This window comes from Brugia malayi (assembly GCF_000002995.4).
Source record: "Brugia malayi strain FR3 genome assembly, contig: Bm_015, whole genome shotgun sequence".
In the NCBI taxonomy this organism is placed as follows: domain Eukaryota; kingdom Metazoa; phylum Nematoda; class Chromadorea; order Rhabditida; family Onchocercidae; genus Brugia; species Brugia malayi.
Window position 1 is genome coordinate 14490 of NW_025062292.1, and position 22455 is coordinate 36944.

The window sequence follows — 22455 nt, forward strand, 5'->3', positions numbered from 1 at the left end:
CAAACTAACCCAAATTCAGATCCGCTATTTCATAATATTTACAAATACTGTAATTTAAATATATTAGAATCTCTGAATCCGATAGAATTTTTCGTTGATTCTAAATTGTTTCCAAATAATTCAAAGTTATCAATTTAGTGGTCAAAATTTTTATTTATTATAATTTATCATCAATTATTAGCGCTTATTGGAAATTATTTTTGAAATTATTTCATTTCAGTTGAACAAGCGTATCTCTTGTCCAATTGAAGTGAATAAAAATTAAACTTTTAAAAATTAAATTTTAAAAAGTTTATCAAGAAGTTTGGTTCATATATATTAGAAATCTAAAAACTGACTATAAACTAAAATCATTTCAAAATTAATACCATTAATTCATCGTTTTTTTTCTTGAAATTTTTATAAAAAAAATATTAATAAAAGAAATGAATGTTTTTAATGTGAGAGAGAAAATTATCGATCATTTAATGTTTGATAGAACCAATGACGAGGCATGATAAAATCAGGAATTATATGATTAAAATATGGATCACTACGTTGTCTAGCATCTCATTCTTCACTGTACAACGATACAAATAACCCAATGCCAATTAATAAATTAGTATGCATTGCTATATTCCGAACTTGTTTTGAAGTGATAAATTGTGATAAAGAATAGAAAATTTCCTGTAAAATTTTTTATTTGATTGACCTATTTTTTTCTTTTTTTCAGGATCAAATTGAAGATGGAAATTCTTTTTCAATTCATTTCGTTTCATTTTTACTACAATTTTTTTTTTATTTTAATAATTCATAAACTTAACAAATCATAAATATTAACAATTAACAATTCATAAATAATTTATGAAACTTTTTCTTGATAACTCCCAAATTATTTTCATTAAATAATTAGTGTTATTGAAAAAATTTTTAAGCAAAAATATTTAATTTTTAACTTTCCCTTTAACCTGAATAAATTAAAAAGTAACTTGAATATTTCAATCATTCCTCCTGTGTTTGTGAGAGAGGGGAGAGGAAGAGAGAGGCAGAATAATTGAGAGCTTTTCATTTTCTAAATTTGTGAAAAATATAGGTCATATACCTCCGAAAATGAAATATAAGGTTAATATGATAGGATAGAACATTCTCAAAGCCAAACCAAACCAGTACTCATGGAATATTGAATATTGATGAAAAAAAAAATACCATTGTTTGAGCAATGAAAAGACCTTTCTTTCCTCCAATCATCTATAAAATATTTAAATTAAAAAAATAATTTCATATGATTATTTTGCTAAACTTTTGCTTCATGCAATATTTGAATTTGCTACTTGTTAAATTGTAAATAACCTGTGAAATATCTCGATAAATATAGGCATAGAGCCATTCATGTACTACTATATTCCAAAATCGATAATATTCAGCCATCGATTTTGAACTCCACCAATTCTGAAACAAGTACTATACTTATTTAAGTAAGAAGGAAAGAAGTTTTTTCATAATTTAACTTTAATATGCTTAATTAGCTCAGTTATTATTTTCGACATTTAACAACAAATTTATCAATTGCTTTCAATTAAAAAAAGGTCACAATGAATTAATAAAAATGAAAATAAATTTTGGAAGAATTTAATAATGCAAATAAAATTGTCGATCTGAATAACGCAATAATTCTGCAAACATATTCAACTAGCAATTAGTAAACCATAGAAAAGTAATAGTAAACATAATGCATCAGCTGTTATCGAAGTAAATATATAACTTACTTTTACTGAAAAACTGCCATAACATTTTCTTTCTCATATTGAGGTAATATCATCTGAAATCTAAAAAATTTCATGAAATTTGCAAGAATTCATTTAAAAAAAAAAAGAAGGTACGTATTTATTTGATTAAAAAATAGGATGAAATCTAGAAAAGTAAAATTTACTTGTATGGAAATAAGATGCAATGAATTATAATAACAATCTCTTGTGCATAGTCTTTTACATCTTGCCAATTGCAATTTGAATTTCTAAATTGAATTGGTTAAAAAATTCATTATGTATCAATATGATTTATTGAATTAAAGATGCGTTTAAAGAATTGTTTAGAATACCTTTGTTAAAATTGACGAAAGACAATGAGAGACAGAAAAAGAAATGTATTGCTTAAGCGTTGAATATTTTTCCGGAGTGTCACCATCCTGATCAGATCAGTAAAATTTAAAAAAAATTAGCGAAAAATTTATCTTTCGTTTTTTTTAGACGAATAACAATAAGTAAGAATGTTGCAATATACCCAATAAATTTTACATGAAAAAATTAATCAAGAATTGTACATAAATTAAATTATCATTTATATAATTTGTAATCCAATATTGTTGTCAATAATAATTCTTGAAATTTTAATTAATTTTTAAGTTTATTGAGAGTTAAGAAAAGTTTAGCTAACAATAATACCTTGAAACCATCTGTTTTACCAGCTTCAATTTTTAAAGGAACTGCCAACGAGTACACGTCAGGTATGAAAGAATGAACTTTTATTGAAATGCAAAATTGAATTTAAATTTTTTTTTACTTTTGTCAAAAATTCTTTAATTGAAAAAAACATTCACTCTTTACATTAAATGTTGTTCTGATAATGATGTCATTAAATTTGAAATAAAATTTAAAATTTATTTTTCATTTCTAATCTTATCTAAATAATTTTATCACTGATATTAATGCACAATTAATTTTTTACACTTTCGCAGGTTAAAATAAAGATGCATTCGAAATTCGAGTTGCATCATTAAAACAAAATCGAAAAGAGCAATATAATAATGCACATAAATAGATAGCATAGAGAAACAATAAAAAGATAAAATCTTTCATTGGTTCCCGAAATATATCTGAGTGATAGACGATAACAAGGAGATATTTTATCAGATGACATTTACCTGTTATTAAATATGAATTTATTCATTATTTTTGATTTCAGATATTGAATTTTATACTTTATATTAATTTAAATTACGATTATGTTCTCTTTGAAGGTGCGGTTTAGTTACAATTCTTTCTAATTTGTAATTCAGTGCATGGTACTTTCTTGCATACTACTTTACTATTTCAAATTACTTACCGTTTCGCATGGTATTCTAGTCCAGAACTGCAAGCTATAATAAATAAGCAACGTGCTACCTGCTAATAAACACTAGAATATTAAAGTTATTGGTAAATTGTTGAAATTCCATTTTATCAGTCATAATAAATGATGCACTGGACTAAAAGTATGAAAATAATTTTTATGGCTTTCTAATTAAATTCATAAATTTTATAAGCAATAAAATATTTTTAATACAACGTTGCATTTTTATTTAAAACGTTTAAAATGACGTTAAAATTCTGTGCATCACTGAACAATTCGTTTATAATCACACGTTTACTTGAAGCAATAATATTGAACGTGTACATACGTTTAAGTATATTAGATGATACAGTTCATAGCATCTTACTTCCCATGAGATACGCTATCTTCCAATATTGTTTTCAAAAATAGTAGGAAAAACATGGCGGAAGAAATTCTTTAGATATGACAAATCTGTTTGCGTCAAAAGTGTTCTGAAAATTCCATAATAAGAAGTAAAATTATTTCCTATCAAAAATGAATGAATAACTTTTAAATCATTTTAATAAGTAATCAGTAATTGTGACAAGAAATCATGACAAAATCAATATTTTAATTTTAATATATTTCTATATTTCTGAAAAAATTTATTAAGTGAAAATTTTACGTCAACAAAGATGGACGTTATTGAAATTCTTTCATTCTGAATTGTTTATTTGTATGCTTTTCCATTTCAATTGATATCTCTTCGTGGAAATTTCTCTCTTTTTTTAAAGCTATAAATAATATTGCAGTAAAAATAACTTACAATAATTATACCAAAAAAAAGAAAAAAATAAAAAAGAAAGAAAAGGAAAAAAAAAGAATAAAAAAACAATAAACATTGGACTCCATTAGTGACAAATAGTAATTCAAGTTCACATGAAAGCATCTCTTTATAATTTAAATAATAATTCAAGTTCACGTCCTCATAGTATTATGTGACCTAAAAAGGGAGACAAATAGAGGATCACAGAACACGATTGTTGTCTATTTTTGCATTTGTTGAGCAGTGATATGAATTGAAATGAGACTGAGATTGTCCGAAATTTTTTAACGAAATAATCGTCAAACTTTTAAATTAGAAACATTCACTCACTTTCATGCATAAATTCAAAGCACTTACATACTGATTGATTTTTAATTTTAAAAAGAGCAAACTTTTTTTGTTTAGTTTTTCCAAATGATACATTCGGGAAATTTTCGATTTAAATATGATATCAACAGATCATCAATTTGTATACTGTATAATAATCATTAGTCATTCATCATAATCACTCATAAAAAGTGCACAAATTTGAACGATATTAGATTTCTATAATTTAAACGATTTTAATATTCGCTAATTATTTAATAAATAATTTGAAATTCATAACAAAAGTTATTGGCATTAGCGATCATTTATGAACGTCATTCAAAATGACCTTTATTTGGCATATTTATTCAATTTTTACTTAGAAATTTAGTATGCTCATATTTTAATGATTTTTTAATCAATTTTCTCGGATATAATTAAAATGCTAATTAAATAAATTTTGATTATATTGAGATTGCAGAAATGTTTACAATTTGCATACTTTTGCAACAATGTATAAAATAAATAGAGGAATATATGCACATAATGAGAATAAAATATTTGATAAAAGTTTAAAAGAAATATTTTATAATTTATCATTAATTTATTTAATATTAAAATTGCAGGAGCGGTTGCAATCATTTGTAATTCTCATTATTTTCTGCCATTGTGTGGTAATTTCTTTTACATTTACGAAAAATATTTCAAAAAATATTTTATTTATAAATACTTGCAATAATTTTATCACTCAATCAATTTTCATCACATTTATTTATATAAAAAAGAATAAGCATTCTTATTTTTTGACAGAAAATTTCATTTTGATGTTTGCTTCAAATTTTAATATAATATAATTTGCAGTGTATTTAAACTAATCAAATCAAAAAAAAAAAAAAAAAAAAAAAAAAGAAAGAAAATGGAATCAATAGCTTCATTATCAATTATCATCGAAATTGCATTTATTTGCTTACAAATTTGCACATTTATTGAAATAACCATGCTGTTAATCACAACATGCTGCAAAAAATTATCAACCCAAGAAAATAACACTGTTGTAAGAAGAATTCATGTATACATTCAAAGCGCATTTTTGTAAACAGTGCCAAAGTTCAATTGAACATTTTGCATGTAAAGTAGATACAATCTAAGTTGCACTCATATTTACAAGGTGGTATACAAATTATTGCATTAAATATGGATTACTTATCGTAACATTTATTTGTTTATTTCTTTGGCTTATATTTTCAATTACAAATTAGACTAGCGTTAAAATATATATATATAAATTTTTTTTTTTCATTTATATAGTATTTCAAATTATTTCTAAAAAAACTATTGTCACATATTTTCCATGAAATATTAATTCTCTCAAAGAATATAAATTTAAAATTTAAATTTATAGCAAGAATTAAAACCAAAAGTATCCAAAGAAACGATAAAATCGCCAGCACAAAGAAGAGCAATTGCAAAAATTAGAGAGGGTTAGCAAGAATAAAAATTACCTTACTTTTACTAGTGTTTTGAAAGAAAAAATGGAATACTTTAAATTAATTAAGATCATATTTTTAGGTGAAATGATTCCAGCAAATCAGAGTGAAACAATTGATGATGCAATAAGTAATTGGGGTGCTGTGCAAAAAGTTGAACGTAAACTACCTTTAAAAAAGGTATATAATATTTTGATTCTTATCACTTTGTTACTAATACTTTCCATTTTTCAAATGCTATTCATTTTCTGTTCATTTCAAATTTAAAATCATCTTTTTACATTAAAACATCTTAGTGGATGATAATATCAGATTACTAGAAGATATTTTAATTACTTCATTAATTCATACCATTTCTCTACAGATATAACAATATCACTAGAAGACGTTTTGATTAATTCATTAACTCATACCATTTGTTTTTTTTTTTTTTTTTTTTTTTTTCAGAAACGTCAAAAAGTTAAAAGAAGAAAATGAGAATGACGAATGTTTTAAGTGATACTTTTGTTATCATTTTCGACTTACTTTTTACGTGTTTCATTTTCTTGCAGAATAATCACTTATAGAAAAGGATTCAACTGAAAAGAATTTATTTAAGTGATATCTTTTATATTGGCTAAATTCCAAAACTTCTGAGCAGTTTTATTATCAATTCTTAAGCAGAAAGCAAAATATCATTAATATTAAATTAATAAAATATCATATTTAGTCACATAAAACTAAATTATACACTGTCCATTGTTCACAAATTTTTGAAAATTTTCTTTCTTTTTTTAGAGTGCTAACTATAGATATAAGCAGTAACTTATTTGTTCTGTACATTCTTCCTTACCACATCTTTTCTGTCATTTGCTGCTCATTAATTCCTGCAATATATGATCATACGAGAATATACGATCGTCGATTAATTCCTTCAAATGATTTTGGTTGAATGTTTACCAAATAATACTTTAAAATGAATTATATTGTTGATTATACTACGCCTATCTCTAGTATTGCCTATTAGATTTATTCAAGAATTAACTAACTAATTTAAGCTTCCTTGTCTTTAAACTTTGATTTTTCAGTTAAATTTTTTTAAATGCTACACAAAATTTCGGTAAGTAGTATGAGTTTCTTCAATATGAGTGGGAAATATTGTAATTAAAAATTGAAATTAAACAAAGTAAATGTTATAACTCAGTTCTTCAGATTTATTTTCCACATTCAAATTTTCTAGCCTAATCGTATTCCATTTTTACATTATTAATAGAGTTTTACTATTACGCTTTGCTTAGTGATACGTCGTACGATCATAAATTATAACTCATTGATGTATGAAACAGAAATCAGTTCATCGCATTTAGCAATTAATTGTAATTCTGAAATGAATTTCGTTTTCTTCTATTATCTGAAGAATGCGCCATTTGATAAATGATTATTAATCGGCTGTGAATCACTCTCAAATATGAATTAATTAATTCATCAATTAGATCCTATAGCTCATCAGCTCTCAATCCTCAAATCACTCAATCGATCAATTCATGAGCTAATCAAACCTAACATCAATAAATCACAATGTGTGTGCCGTTTTGTATAAAATAATACTCAAAATGAATTTCTGAATCAGCCAAAGTTTTTAGTTGAATATTGCATTGATTCATTCTCCATTGACTCTTCCAAGATGTGAGGTAAAATTGTTGATTGGTTCACATAAGCGTGGCCTATAAGTTGACGCTTAGATGTCCTTGCTCATTTCGATCAAGCTTTGTCAATTACACATTAGACTGTAACATTGTCTTTTCGCAGGATAAAGGTCTTCCCTTTTCAAACTATTTTCACTACTGTTATTAAAAATCTATCTTTCTCAAGTTATGAAGATATATGTAGAGAGAGAGAGGGAGAGAGGGGAATAAAAGATAATAATTTACCTTTCTAGTTCAGTAACTAATTTCATTGATCTCTGAGTTACGCTTTCAAGATTTTTATAACGTTGTTTCTATTAGTTCAGTAACTAATTCCATACACATAGAATTTTGTAACCATGCAAAAACTTTCGCACTTTGCAGTATTTGTATTGTATTTCCTTTTCATCTATTTTTTCCTTGATTTTAAAGATGACATATTCATCTTTTGTTTTGCATCTGGAAATCATTTCTTGACAGCAAACGAAGAAGTGTTTGGCCTTTAAAGATGAGTAGTTGCAAAGTGAAACGTTCAATACGAGTGAGAGTTGGTCCTCTGAATTCATCAACGCCAAAAATGAAATTATCTCGCACAAAATCTGGTAATCAATTGGAAGTGTGTTCATGCAACTTTATCTGTTGTTTGTTGTTTTTAAGGTCGTTATCCTGGTGTTTACCAACCAAGGCACATGGCATTTTATTTTGTCCCAATAATTTACCTTTCTGTGATTTGAATTTTATAACTTCAAGTCCTAAGATGCTTCAGATTTACTTCACTTCAGATTCGTTTGAATCGAATCACACCGAGCCACTATCAACTTTTTCACCAAGTTTTGCATATGGTAAGTTCAGTATTTCTCACAGGCCCCGAAAAAAAGAGGCGCTGTGAGTCCCTGTTCTGACTATTTTTTTATGTTTTTCACCTTGTTCTTCAACCATTCATTTGGAAAATGGACATTTGCTTTTTATTTTGTGCTGTTTTTCTGAATTACTTAAGTCTTTATGTTTTATTATGGAAAAATCTACCCAATCGAGTCTCCCTACTCAAATTATATGAAAGTTCTTGAGATAAAACTGGATTATCTCTTTTAAACTTCTAAACGCATTTTACGAATAGTCATTTCTTAAGCATTATTTGAGTGACACAAAATTTGTAAAATGTTAAAAACAAAGGAGAGCACTGTATGTAGTCGGATGGCTGAAATATATTTTTTCGTGAATTCCAATTAATTTATGAACTAAAATGGAGATAGACAGTGGAGTGAAGTGATTATCTGATATGAATTGCTATGAAAGAGGGTTCATTTCTTCCCTTGCTATGTAATGAAGTAGCCGAGGGTAGTAAGAGGCTGTTAAAGAGTAAAGAAAAGGGCTAGAGTTTCTGCATTATATTAGAACAGCAATACCGTGGTGACATTTCATTATTTTTCAGGGTTGTCCATTGTTCTTTAGTGGTTGATTTATTCCTTCAATCTGCTGTATTGGTGTAATAAAGGCCGTGACATAAACTGCTCAAATATAATCTCTTCAGCACTATTGCGAATTATATTATAATGGCACTATTTTAATTTTTTATTAGAAATGTTCTGTTGATATCGTTTTGAACTTAATTATTTGCCTTGTTACAGCTTCAATTTATCGTTTTATATTCAAATATCTTTTTCCATTCATTACTGGCTTTTCATAATAGTTATAATTTTGAAATAATTGGTAAATGAATGATTTAATAGTTTCACTATACTATGTATGTTAGGGCGGTATTGACATGAGACTATACAAAAAGCAGAAAACTATTCCAATAATATTCACCAGTTGTTTCCATTCTTGTATTGTAAAGAGGTAACCGACTTATTAGATAGAATGATAAGCAGGACATGATGATTAGGAGAACCTTATTAGAACTGACAGCCATTGATAGCGCAGAATGATAAGCAATACTAATTAGAATATGAATAGTTAGCAAGACTGCTGAAGAGATTGTTTTAAATAGACATCTAGTTCTAAATAAAGATAACAGTAAATGCAAGATGGTTGTAAGTTTTTTATATGAGATAAAACGCCATTATTAGAAGTAAGAACTGTCACTGCTAAATTCGAAAAATGAACTGTTTTATATGCCCATGTTCAAAGAACCATATTCTTAAGCTTTATTTTGTTGTATGTTACCATATATGCCTTATCGTGCAATTAATATTTATTGCCTTAAGTCTGTTTTTTTCTTCGTTTAATTACGTATTCCTTTTTTGAAGATGGCGCAGACATCGGCGAAAAAAGGCACTATATCTCAAACGATACCTTTGGTTAGGAAAAAGAATTTTCCGCGAGTAATTCACAGTCACGATCACGTGGTCGTAAATTGCGTCGTTCGACACCACAAGTTTGTTATGCTCTTTTTTCTGTTTTTATCGGATTTTCCATGAGGCCGGCCCTTTTTAATGTGAAGCTAATGTATGGCTTAAAAGAACATGAAATTATGCTTACCAACTTTATCTTCCACTTTACTAATGCTTGCTTTTAGACGTCTCAGACCGTTAAAACTGATTCAATTGAAAAGCTACTGCCGAACAATGTACGTCATTCGATTATCACTTCTGCCAATTCGGCCACACTTGAAAATCATTCTTCGGCACCTACTATTTTCGTTTACTGTAACCAGATGACATTTTGATTAATTCATTAACTCACATCATTTCTCTACAGATATAACAATATCACTAGATGACATTTTGATTAATTCATTAACTCACATCATTTCTCTACAGATATAACAATATCACTAGATGACATTTTGATTAATTCATTAACTCACATCATTTCTCTACAGATATAACAATATCGTTAGATGACATTTTGATTAATTCATTAACTCACATCATTTCTCTACAGATATAAGATATAACAATATCGCTAGATGACATTTTGATTAATTCATTAACTCACATCATTTCTCTACAGATATAACAATATCGTTAGATGACATTTTGATTAATTCATTAACTCACATCATTTCTCTACAGATATAACAATATCGTTAGATGACATTTTGATTAATTCATTAACTCACATCATTTCTCTACAGATATAAACAATATCGCTAGATGACATTTTGATTAATTCATTAACTCACATCATTTCTCTACAGATATAACAATATCACTAGATGACATTTTGATTAATTCATTAACTCACATCATTTCTCTACAGATATAACAATATCGTTAGATGACATTTTGATTAATTCATTAACTCACATCATTTCTCTACAGATATAACAATATCGCTAGATGACATTTTGATTAATTCATTAACTCACATCATTTCTCTACAGATATAACAATATCGCTAGATGACATTTTGATTAATTCATTAACTCACATCATTTCTCTACAGATATAACAATATCGCTAGATGACATTTTGATTAATTCATTAACTCACATCATTTCTCTACAGATATAACAATATCGTTAGATGACATTTTGATTAATTCATTAACTCACATCATTTCTCTACAGATATAACAATATCGCTAGATGACATTTTGATTAATTCATTAACTCATGTCGCGAATTATAATTTCGCGAAAACTTCTAACCAATTTCATAGTATCATAAATCATCTCTCTTTTTAAATTGTAAACAATCCTACAGTATTCACACATGTATTTTTAATCTCTTTGTAGTAAACACTTTAAATTCTTTACACATGAGATTTTATCTTAGACACACCCAATCCTCACTCATATAAATTCAATCCTAATAAACAAAACCATTAATTATCATCATTGTCGACTACGCTCATTTAACCAAGATCAACTCCTCCAATCTTCTTTATTATAAAATTTCTTCTCTTCTTTTACTGCTCTGTTTATTAATACTAAGTTTGCGAAAAATAAAGACTTATTAATCTAATCCTTCTACTGTATTGCAAACGATTCCAATATCAACCAACAGACGACCTTTCACGACAAGAATTTTTTGGTGCCACGAGCCGGGAACATGTCAAGCCACATCATCGCAAGCTTTCAACCGGCAAAGGAAAGGTTAGTCAGTCTTCTTAAAGAAGTAAATCAACTGGAGATCAAATCTCCAGATCCAAGTATGACAATAGAAGAAAAAGAAGATTTTTATGTGATAAGAAAAGAGTGTTAGAAGATAAACTTCGAAGAATCCAATTATGCGTAACTACGCTTGAATCTATCAACGATAAATGGTTCACATATACTCAACAAATCGTCACGATGAAAAGAAGAGAAGAAGAGGAAGAAAAATACAAAACAGTAACAGAAGGTGACCAAGGAATATTTCAATTATTACACAAAGGAAAGGAAGCTGTAATAACACTGACAATGCACAAGGATGAAGTCGACCAAAACTTAAAACAACTCTCAAAGGAGTTGACGAACAAACAAACAAAAGAAGAAGCAAAATTTACTCCTTCTTCAAATATTAATGTATATCTTCCTCATTTATCGCTCCCTACTTTCGATGGAGACCCTAGACAATGGCGACAATTTTGGAGCAGTTTTAACGCAGCAGTCCACACACAAGCGATTCCAGAAATACAAAAATTGAATTACTTGTACTCATGTCTTAAAGGAAAGGCTCTACAAGCAATATCTGGATATGATATAGCTCCAGAGAATTATGAAGTCATCAGAAAACTGCTCAATGAAAAATATGGAGATCACTCAATAGTAACAACATTACTCTACAACGAACTCCAATCAATTAAACGAAATGAAAGAGAATGGATTGGAACAATTGAAAATATAGAACGAGTACTACGCCAGTTAGAAGCTCTAGGAGAAAGCCTCGAACATTCAAATATTGAAATCTTGATCAAGAGCAAGTTGCCATTATGGATATTAAATAAAATATATAAACACAAGAAGAAGGACATGCCTTGATCAATTCTCAAACTAAGAAACTTTTTAACAAGTTTAGTTAATGTGAATGAACAGATTAGAAACTGTCAACATTCACTCACTCAACTCAATATTAAATCTACAACTACCAAACCGGAACAAAAACAACGATACAATCCCGGAGGAACTTCAGCATTGTCGTCAATAAAAGATAATCAAAATACTTCGAAAACTACAACAACGAAAAGACGACCATGTGTATTCTGCAATCAAGATCATTGGGACAGCGATTGCGTGAACTACACAACTCTCAATGCTCGGCTTAGTCGTCTCAAAGTGTTGAAGAAATGTACTATTTGTCTTAGAGACAGTCACAAAGGACAGAATTGTAATGTCAAAAAACAATGTTTTTATTGCAAAAGCTCACATAATAGTGCTTTATGTAATAAAAGGAATTCACTTTCTTTAAACAATACAATGTCTCAAAGAAATGAAGAGCATGAAAGAATTGGACCTTCGAAACGAAAGGATTGTTCAACTTCTCTCTATAACTCCACATTAACAACTCGATCCAAACAAACAAAGGAAACCTTACTTTTATGTAAGGAGATAAAGGTTTTTAATCCATCACAACCTCAACTACAACAAAATACCCTTGCATTATTTGATATTGGATCGCAACTCTCCTTCATCTCCAAAAAATTATCACGTCAATTAAAGTTAACCGAAACAGAAACTCAAATTATGAGAATAGCTCCATTTGGTATGAAAGAACCGAAATCATGTCCCACTGCTCGCATACAACTAAATGTGCTAACTACCGAAAGCGAAATCATACCACTACAAGCAAATATAATTGATTATCTAACAAATGAACTGCAGGTAGTGGAGACATCAAATGAATTTCAAATTCAAAATTTGACAAATTATTGGAAAAAACCTGACGTATTGATTGGAGCTGACTATTTTTTCAAATTTATTAACCTACGAGAAATTAGGGAATTGAAATCAGGACATATGTTGGTTCAATCAAAAGTTGGTCCAATGATTGCTGGAAGTGGAGATATTAAGAAACTCTGCAAGAACGAATTATATCCTAAAGAAGTAGTATATTCTACAAACGTCAATATTAACACGGAGCTAGAAAAATTTTGGAAATTAGAGACGATTGGTATTCAAGAATCACCTCAAGATGATGATGATGATCAAGCTTTAAAGCATTTCAAACGGACCATCATCAAGCAGGGTGGAAGATATCAGGTTTGTTGGCCATGGAAAGACTCCAAACAAAAATTAAGCAATAATTATGGATTATGTCTGGGACGATTGAAGAATTTGATCAACCGCCTACAACATAATTCAAATCTCCATTCATATCATCAAATACTTATGGATCAACTACATTCAGGTATAATTGAAGAAGTACCTCCAAAGGATGAGGTAGGCGTTATTCATTACTTACCACATCATGAAGTATTAACTCCCAGTAAATCAACAACTAAATTAAGAATAGTATATGATGCTCAGCACATCACAAAGGTTTTAAAAGCTTAAATGAAGTACTATATCGAGGTCCAGTAATGTTACCGGATTTAGTTGGAGTAATATTACGTTTTCGGATGATGAAAATAGTAATAACCGCTGATATCGAAAAGGCATTTTTACAACTAGAACTACAAAATGAGGAAAGAAATTGTACACGTTTTCTTTGGTTGGATGATATTGATAAAGAACTAACCAATGAAAATATAAAATGTTACCGATTTAAGAGAGTTCCTTTTGGAATAATATCCTCACCCTTCTTATTAGCAGCAACATTAAATTACCACCTAGAAAATCATGGTAGTGAATTGGCATGGGAGATAAGAAAGAACTTATATGTAGACAACGTCATTATATCAGCAAATGGAACAGAAGAGGCCTTATATAAATATGAAAGAACGAAAGAAATTTTTGCTGAAGCATCGATGAACATAAGAGAATTTCTTTCAAATGACGAAGAATTTAATGAAAGAATAGCTGAATGCGACCTAAGCCAAACAAATCAGGAAAATTTTCTTGGTCTTAAATGGAACCATGAACGAGATATTATCCGTGTGACACTGAAACCATGGATAGGAAAAAGTTTAACAAAGAGGACTATCCTACAATTCATAGCCTCCCAATACGATCCATTGGGTCTTCTCGTTCCTATAATGATCAAACTTAAATTATTCATACAACACTTATGGAAAGAAAACATTCCATGGGATCAATCTTTAAACAAACAGGACGAACAACAGTGGATAAATCTCATCAAAGAATGGCCAACAAATATAATAGAGCTACCAAGATTTATAGTGGAAACTTCACAATTAACAGAATTCCATATATTTACTGACGCTTCGAAAGTTGCCTATTCTGCAGCTATTTATATTCTCAATCATGGATATCAAAACACATATTCGAATTCATTTTTGATTTATGCTAAATCTCGAATTGCTCCAATTAAAGGTATGTCAATTCCTAGACTTGAATTATTATCTGTACTAATTGGAGTAAGAGCAGCTCAGTTCGTATTGAAACAATTAAATCTTGAAAATAATCAAGTTACTTTGTGGACGGATTCAAAATGTGTTCTTTACTGGATACAGAATTATACAAAGCTGCTTCCCAGATTTATACAAAATCGTATCGAAGAAATAAGGAAATCTAACTTCGAATTAAATTACATACCAAGTGATCAAAATCCAGCAGATATAGCCACCAAAGGAGTATCACCACTTAAACTCCAAAATTGTAAACAATGGTGGAAAGGACCTCGATGGTTGGAACTCAAGAAATCTGAATGGCCAAAGTGCAAACTTCGCTATTCAGGAAACGATGAATTTGCAGAAGCAATTGCTTTGAATTTAACAAAGATGACTCAAACCTTTAAAAGGAATATAATTGAATTTATTGACGTATGTCGCTTCAGCAGTTGGACAAAACTAGTTAGAGTAACTGTTTGGACTCTTAGATTTATTAAACAAACCTGTAAAAAGAAATTAGTGTGGCTAGAACCATTATCCGTAAAAAAGAAATACATGACTAAAGTTGATTACGATATAGCAGAGACTATGCTGATCAGACAGGCCCAATCACGATTGCTAACGGAGGACGAAAAGGAAAAATGGAATCTATATCTAGATGAAAGTGATAACTTATGGAAATTAAGGAGCCGACTGGAAAATTCAGAATTAATGGACGAAAGCAAATATCCTATATATTTACCGGATCATAATTATACTACTGACCTTATTATTCTACACAAGCATAATGAATTATATCACGCAGGTATTGCACATACGTTATCTGAATTAAGACGAAAATATTGGATACCGAGAGGAAGAGCTGCTGTAAAACGAATTATAAACCTATGCTGTTATTGCATTCGCTGGAAAGCTAAACCGTTTAAACTGCCAGCGATGCCAAGTTTACCAGAAACACGAGTAAAACGATCCAGGACCTTCGAACAAGTCGGCCTTGATTATATGGGTCCTCTTTCAGTCAAATCTAATACTGGTCTAGTCAAAAGATGGATAGCACTTTTTACGTGCTTCACTACCAGAGCAGTTCATCTTGAAATGGCGGAGAATTTATCTGCCGAGAATTTTTCGCATGTTTTAAGAAGATTTATCGCTCGACGTGGATATCCAAAATTAATATTAAGCGATAATGCAAGCCAATTTCAACTGGTATTCAAAATCATTATGGAAGAAAACGCTAACTTTTTGGCTACAAAGGGTATGATATGGAAAAATACTATACCAAGAGCACCATGGGGGGTGGTGTATATGAAAGACTTATAGGACTCACAAAAAGGGCATTAAGAAGAGCAATAGGAAGAAAACTTCTAAAGGAAGGAGAATTAATAACATTAATAGTTGAAATAGAAGGAATCCTTAATACCCGTCCATTAACTTATGTAGGGTTTGACGACTACAGAATCATTCGTCCAATTGATTTTATATCACCTATGGCTTCATTAGATCTACCAATAAATTATGATAGTGACCAAGATGAATATACCCCTTATACAATAAAGACTAAAGATAAATTAGTCAAGTATTGGACTACCACTCTTAACACATTAGATGTCTTTTGGAAGTTGTGGAAAGAAGAATATCTTACAAGTCTTAGAGAACGCACACAAAGAGAATTAAAATCACCTAGAATAATAGAAAAAAGAGTACCACATGAAAATGAGATAGTATTACTAAATGAACCAGAAATACCTCGTGGTGTATGGAAATTGGCAAGGATAATAAAAATTAATCGAGGATGGGATGGAAAAATAAGGAGTGCAACAATACAATTACCGAATGGAAAACAAATCGATCGATCAATAAATATGCTTTATCCTATGGAAATAGATGCTACTGAAGATAAAGAAGAAAAAGTGGAAGATGAACCAGAAGAACCCATTGCTCGACGAACCAGAAGTGCTAAAAAATCACAAACTACAATCTACGCTAAGGACAAGTCTAATCTTTTGATAAAAACTTTATCATTAATAACGATGATGTCATTAATACCAAGACAGGTATTAGCTAACAATAGCTGTAATTGGATTACTGGAGTACCCTTTAATATTCCTGAAAAATGGAATTGTGAAGAAATTATTCACAAAAATGCTACATATCACAAAGTGGATGTGTACACACGCACCCATGTAAGAATACCAGCTATAAAATGTAGCAACATTACACGGACTGTATGCACGAAAGCCTTTCTCAGAATATCGCTATCGGTAGTGTCAGACCATACGTCTACTACCGCAACTTCTTCACAATTCTGCAGATATTTAAATATTCGAAAACAAATGAACGGAATTGGACTGATTCAATCTTCTCCTAATCAATGGATAACGAATAAGGAAATACAATACTCCTATGGATGGTTAGGAGTTAACTGTCAATCAACTTCAAACTTCATATTAACTCAAGGAGAAATTCTCATCTACGATGGAAGAGGGTTAGTCTCTAACCTTGAAGATATAAAAGACTGTTTGACACAAAAGGGTGAATGCATAACGAATACTAGCATTATCATATGGAATAGCAATGATACGACCAATCATTGTTTATATCGAAAGATCGGAAGATTCAAGGCTACAAAGTATAACAACCACTTCATCATCGATGAGATACAAGCATCGCTTATAATTGATAAAAATCCCCCTATATTAAACACCAAAAATTGTAGATTCACCTCTCCAATTTTAATGCAGGGCGATATAGTTATTGAACTAGACGTTGAAGATGACTCGAACTCTACTACAAAATTCAAAAGAAGAGTAACAAACAAACTATTGATGATGGAAAAGTCTCCGGATAGAAAGTACGATCCTGAAAACGTAAAACTTCAATACCTTTCTGATTCACTAAGACAAGAATTCCTTCAACAACTCAAAGAAACACAGCAGAGAAGTTGCCAAAACAGAAATAACTTATTACTTTTGATCAAATGGCTATCAATCAGCAATCCTACTCTTGCCACGAAACTAATACTTCAAAGAAACGATGTGATAGCTAAAAGAATTAACGGAAATTTGATGGTGGCTCCTTGCAAATCAGAACAATCAACAATTGAAAATATCGAATTCAAAGGAGATTTAATAAGTAAGTTTGAAATTGAGAGAATTAATGCAGAATTGGAAATCCTAACTCAAACTCAAAAAACAATTAATTCAATACCACATCAAATGAAAGATGAACTCTTTTGGCAAGAAATCTCTGAAGAAGGAGAAGAAATTATCAAACAAATGGAAAAGGAATTCAATGAAATTGTTCTACCGATAGAAGAAGAATTTGAAAACGTGATAACACATTGGAAATTGATTTTTATCTGTATAATTATCGTGACAATATTAACTATTTTAGTTATTATTAACTGTAAATTTAAATTAGTTCAATCCCTCCTTTGTGATACTTCAAAAAGAAGTTCAAATCAAACTACCATTATTACTCTCCCTACAGAATCTCCACACACTCAATTCATAACTAAAGAAGAAATCCCACCTATCAAACTCCGTACATTTAGCTATATACCTCAAAATCACTCTCTCAAAATTATATCTTAAAACAATTTCTCTCCCCCTTCGGGAGTGTCGCGAATTATAATTTCGCGAAAACTTCTAACCAATTTCATAGTATCATAAATCATCTCTCTTTTTAAATTGTAAACAATCCTACAGTATTCACACATGTATTTTTAATCTCTTTGTAGTAAACACTTTAAATTCTTTACACATGTGATTTTATCTTAGACACACCCAATCCTCACTCATATAAATTCAATCCTAATAAACAAAACCATTAATTATCATCATTGTCGACTACGCTCATTTAACCAAGATCAACTCCTCCAATCTTCTTTGTTATAAAATTTCTTCTCTTCTTTTACTGCTCTGTTTATTAATACTAAGTTTGCGAAAAATAAAGACTTATTAATCTAATCCTTCTACTGTATTGCAAACGATTCCAATATCAACCAACAGACGACCTTTCACGACAACTCACATCATTTCTCTACAGATATAACAATATCGCTAGATGACATTTTGATTAATTCATTAACTCATACCATTTCTCTGCAGATATAACAATATCGCTAGATGACATTTTGATTAATTCATTAACTCACATCATTTCTCTACAGATATAACAATATCGCTAGATGATACTAATCAGTGTTACACCTTTTTTCATTAACAGTACTTATAGATAATTCTGAGTGTTGTGACATTCATTAGAAAATTACTAGAGAACGCCTTATGATGCTTCTCAGCTGTTTAGAAATCACTGCAAATTACAAAGTCTTAGGTACATTTTTACACCAAGATTTTTACACTAATAGGCTTTTGTATTGAAAATTTTAAATCAATTTTTTTGAAAGTTAAAAATTTTATTTCAGACATAATAAATTATTTGGTAAGAAAGTTGCATGAATTCCAGGAAACATCAACGAAGTCCAGTGGAACTATTTCTGGTACAGGAAATTTCATGAAGATGTCGAGCCATCTTGTTGATCATCCCTTCATTTTGACTTCGATCCATCTTTTGCTGTGTTTCCTCTACGCTTTTATGATCTATGATTTAGCATTCGTGATAAAACATTGGACACAATGGAGCAAGAAGATTCTTCCCAATTTATGGTCATTAAAGTTATTTTCACCGGGATGAATTTTACAATCCAGATCTGATATCCAACATTTTTTTCGCATCAGTTTTCCCATTTATACATTTCATACCTTTTTAATTCAACCATATTATTGTATATTTAATAACAGTTTAATCACAATTAATGTTTACAAGGCAAGATGCATATTTAAACTTGTCGATTAACAACAATTGTTAGGTTTTGTTGTTCATTAAAACTCATTGTTATTTCTAATAGGATTTATTTACAAGTGGTTTTTGAAATTCTAAAATTTTATTTTCTTATTTTTTTCTATAAATTAAACTTTTCGCTCGATTGAGAGTTTTTCATGTATTCTGTATGTTTTTACTGAACATTTATTCAGTTCTCCTACTAGCAAATTTTTTTTTATAACAATGTTTACAGCAAATTGGTTGTGCTGCTATATCTGTTAAGTTTTTTCTATTTTTCGTAAATGTAATAAAATATATTCGTCCTTTTCAACTGATATTTTTTTTCACCTTTAAGTTTGGTTAACGATATATAATAGAGTCTATGCCATATTTGATAATTTAATTATGCACAACAATTGGATACAGATAGTTTGTTAGTCTTTCCAAAAACAATTACATGATAAAATATTAATTAGTTGGCTTGTCATGTTATCATGTAATATCCAAGCAAAGTAATTATTCGATTCATTTGAAGAAAAATAGTCTGTTTTTTATTATTAATTTTATGGTTACTTCTTTATTATTAATTATTTTATTAATTACTGTTTACTGCAGAATCCTTGATATACTATAAAAGCTAAGAAATTTTCCTTTGAAGTGCTATGTTGTATAAAATATTTTTGTTGGTTTTTCGATTACTAATGGTATTTATAAATAGTTATCAGGACAATTTAGCATTCGTTTCATGCTGCTTTTTATCCGAAATAGTGACTGTATCCTGGAATGATATAATTAACTGAGCAGAGTAATCGCCTTCTTGATTCTTCTTGTTGTATTTCATTTGTTGCTAATTGTTTCCATATTCTCGAATCTTTCATAAACATATCACCTTCAATACAAATGAAAGTAATCTTTTCACCAAATTTTTAAAACGTAAAATTTTTATTGCTCCACTTTTTTTAAAAAAAAGTTTGAGAATACTAAACTATAAAAAATTTTAATGTATAAAGAACTAATCAAATGATTAATTTTTTTTTGAAAAAATTCTAAACCCAAATTCATCAAATTGTTTCAACTTTGAAGAGAGAAAAATATTTGAGGAAAAATTAGAATTTGAGGGTTTCTTTTTGCTAAAAATATTGATCTTATCGGAAACAATGATGATACCAAAAAAATTAGTATTGTTTATGAGAACAGAAATGTCATCAGATGTGACCTGGTGTTTTCAATAAATAAACATTTTCTGTTAATTTTTCAACATCATTCTGAAATCTTTATCTACTTTTGTAACTTTTTTTTTAAGAAAACTTATTTTTTATCTTGTTTTGTACAAATAATTCTAAGTCTACTATTAGCATAAGTGAATATATGTTTCTCAGATCTACGATAATGTTTATTGATTAAAATGTTAATAATTTTTGAAAAGTTACCTCGAAAATTCTAAAAAGTAGGAGTGCGTTCCAAGATGCACAAATCTTCCAGCATAATGGAATGCATCCGGGAAATGATTAGTGTTACCCGAATGATTAGGATGCCCATGAGTTGTGATTACATGATTGATAGATGAAGCACTAAGTTCACTTAATCCCAGGGCAAAAAAATATTTAAATATTTGAAAATATTGAAAATGGAAATGTACATTTTGAAGATAATCATAATTAATTAATTAGTGATAGTGCATCTTTTGTTAAACAAACTTTGCAATATCCAAGTGCGCTCGTTGATATCAGTAGAGAGCCCAGTGTCTATCAGAATCTTTTCTCCATTATCAACCACAATTGTGGACAGAAATTCTTAACTATTTCTAGTTCCACACAATGGAACCCTAAAATGATAATAATAAGCCTAGTAGAGATCAACTTTGCATTTAGTATAAATACCACTGTACAGTAAATTTTATTTTACTTTGTATACCAAACATCATTCCTGTTTGTATTATTTCAAGCAATAATCTTTCATTCTTCTCCTTTAATCAATTTCAATTTTTGGTTCTTTTTTTTAACTTGGCCTTTTTTTGATTTGAGAAATAGAATAGTAATTTTTTGATTCAATTAGTGAAGTAATCAAACTTCGCAAATATGCAAACATAGTACCTAACTTACTTGTCTAATAATATAAATCATCGGATTCTCATTGGTATGCATTTCAGATGTTGGTAATGCAATTTTTGATAATGCCATATCATCGTTAACCTTTTTATGCTTAGTTATAAAAATTGATTTTATTAAGATATCGACTACTTCTTTTCAATACTTAAGTTATCTTATCTTGAATTTTTTAAAATCAGAAATATGAAATTTACTAATTTCATATTTCCATGTTTTAATTATTAAGCTATTATTTAATTATTTTCAGAATAGTTGCAATATTTAAACAATGAAAAAGCATTATTTTTATAGCTATTTATACAGTCAGCATTATTTGATTTTTTATTGGCTGCATTTGGTGCTGTTTTTATTTTCCATACATTTAGCTTTCGATATTGATCGTATTATGCATCACGCTTCAAGTTGTATTTAGACATTTTTAACTTGTTCCTAAGAATATTGGAGCTAATCGAAATTAATTTCCATTATTTAATTTTCGTGGAAAAAATTTTGAGTCACTCTATATTAGTTTCTCACTCTATGTTAAAAATGTCAAGAAATTTTTGGAGGCATTCTGAACTGGTCATATTAATTTTGTATTATTCTTAGAGATTTTGTAGATTAAACGTAATGAGTTTTCACATTAAAAAATTTCATGGAATGATATAGAATGATGATTTCTAGATGAGTTTTTAGCATGAACAATTGTATTTTAAGGTGAAAATTTGGCCTCTAGTAAATGGTTTATTTCGCCACATTATTTAGTTTCATATTTCAGTGATGATTTGTTTTGTCCTTTTATCAAAATTGGAATAGAGCTTCTCAAAGAAAAGTTTC

The 22455-nt window shown here is 29.1% G+C and overlaps 2 protein-coding genes across 2 annotated transcripts; both read left to right on the forward strand.

Moving 5' to 3' along the window:
- Positions 1-4692: 4692 nt before the first annotated feature.
- Bm1122 (Uncharacterized protein) lies at positions 4693-6144 on the forward strand (the record flags this gene model as incomplete). Its single annotated transcript, XM_043082841.1, has 4 exons — positions 4693-4854; positions 5583-5661; positions 5750-5847; positions 6115-6144. The coding sequence occupies 4 exons, from the start codon at positions 4693-4695 to the stop codon at positions 6142-6144; spliced, it is 369 nt and encodes a 122-aa protein (XP_042938775.1).
- Positions 6145-9580: 3436 nt separating this feature from the next.
- On the forward strand, positions 9581-9991 carry Bm17130 (Uncharacterized protein; the record flags this gene model as incomplete). Its single annotated transcript, XM_043082842.1, has 2 exons — positions 9581-9708; positions 9850-9991. 2 exons carry the CDS (start codon positions 9581-9583, stop codon positions 9989-9991), a joined length of 270 nt encoding a protein of 89 aa, XP_042938776.1.
- Between the last annotated feature and the right edge of the window lie 12464 nt (positions 9992-22455).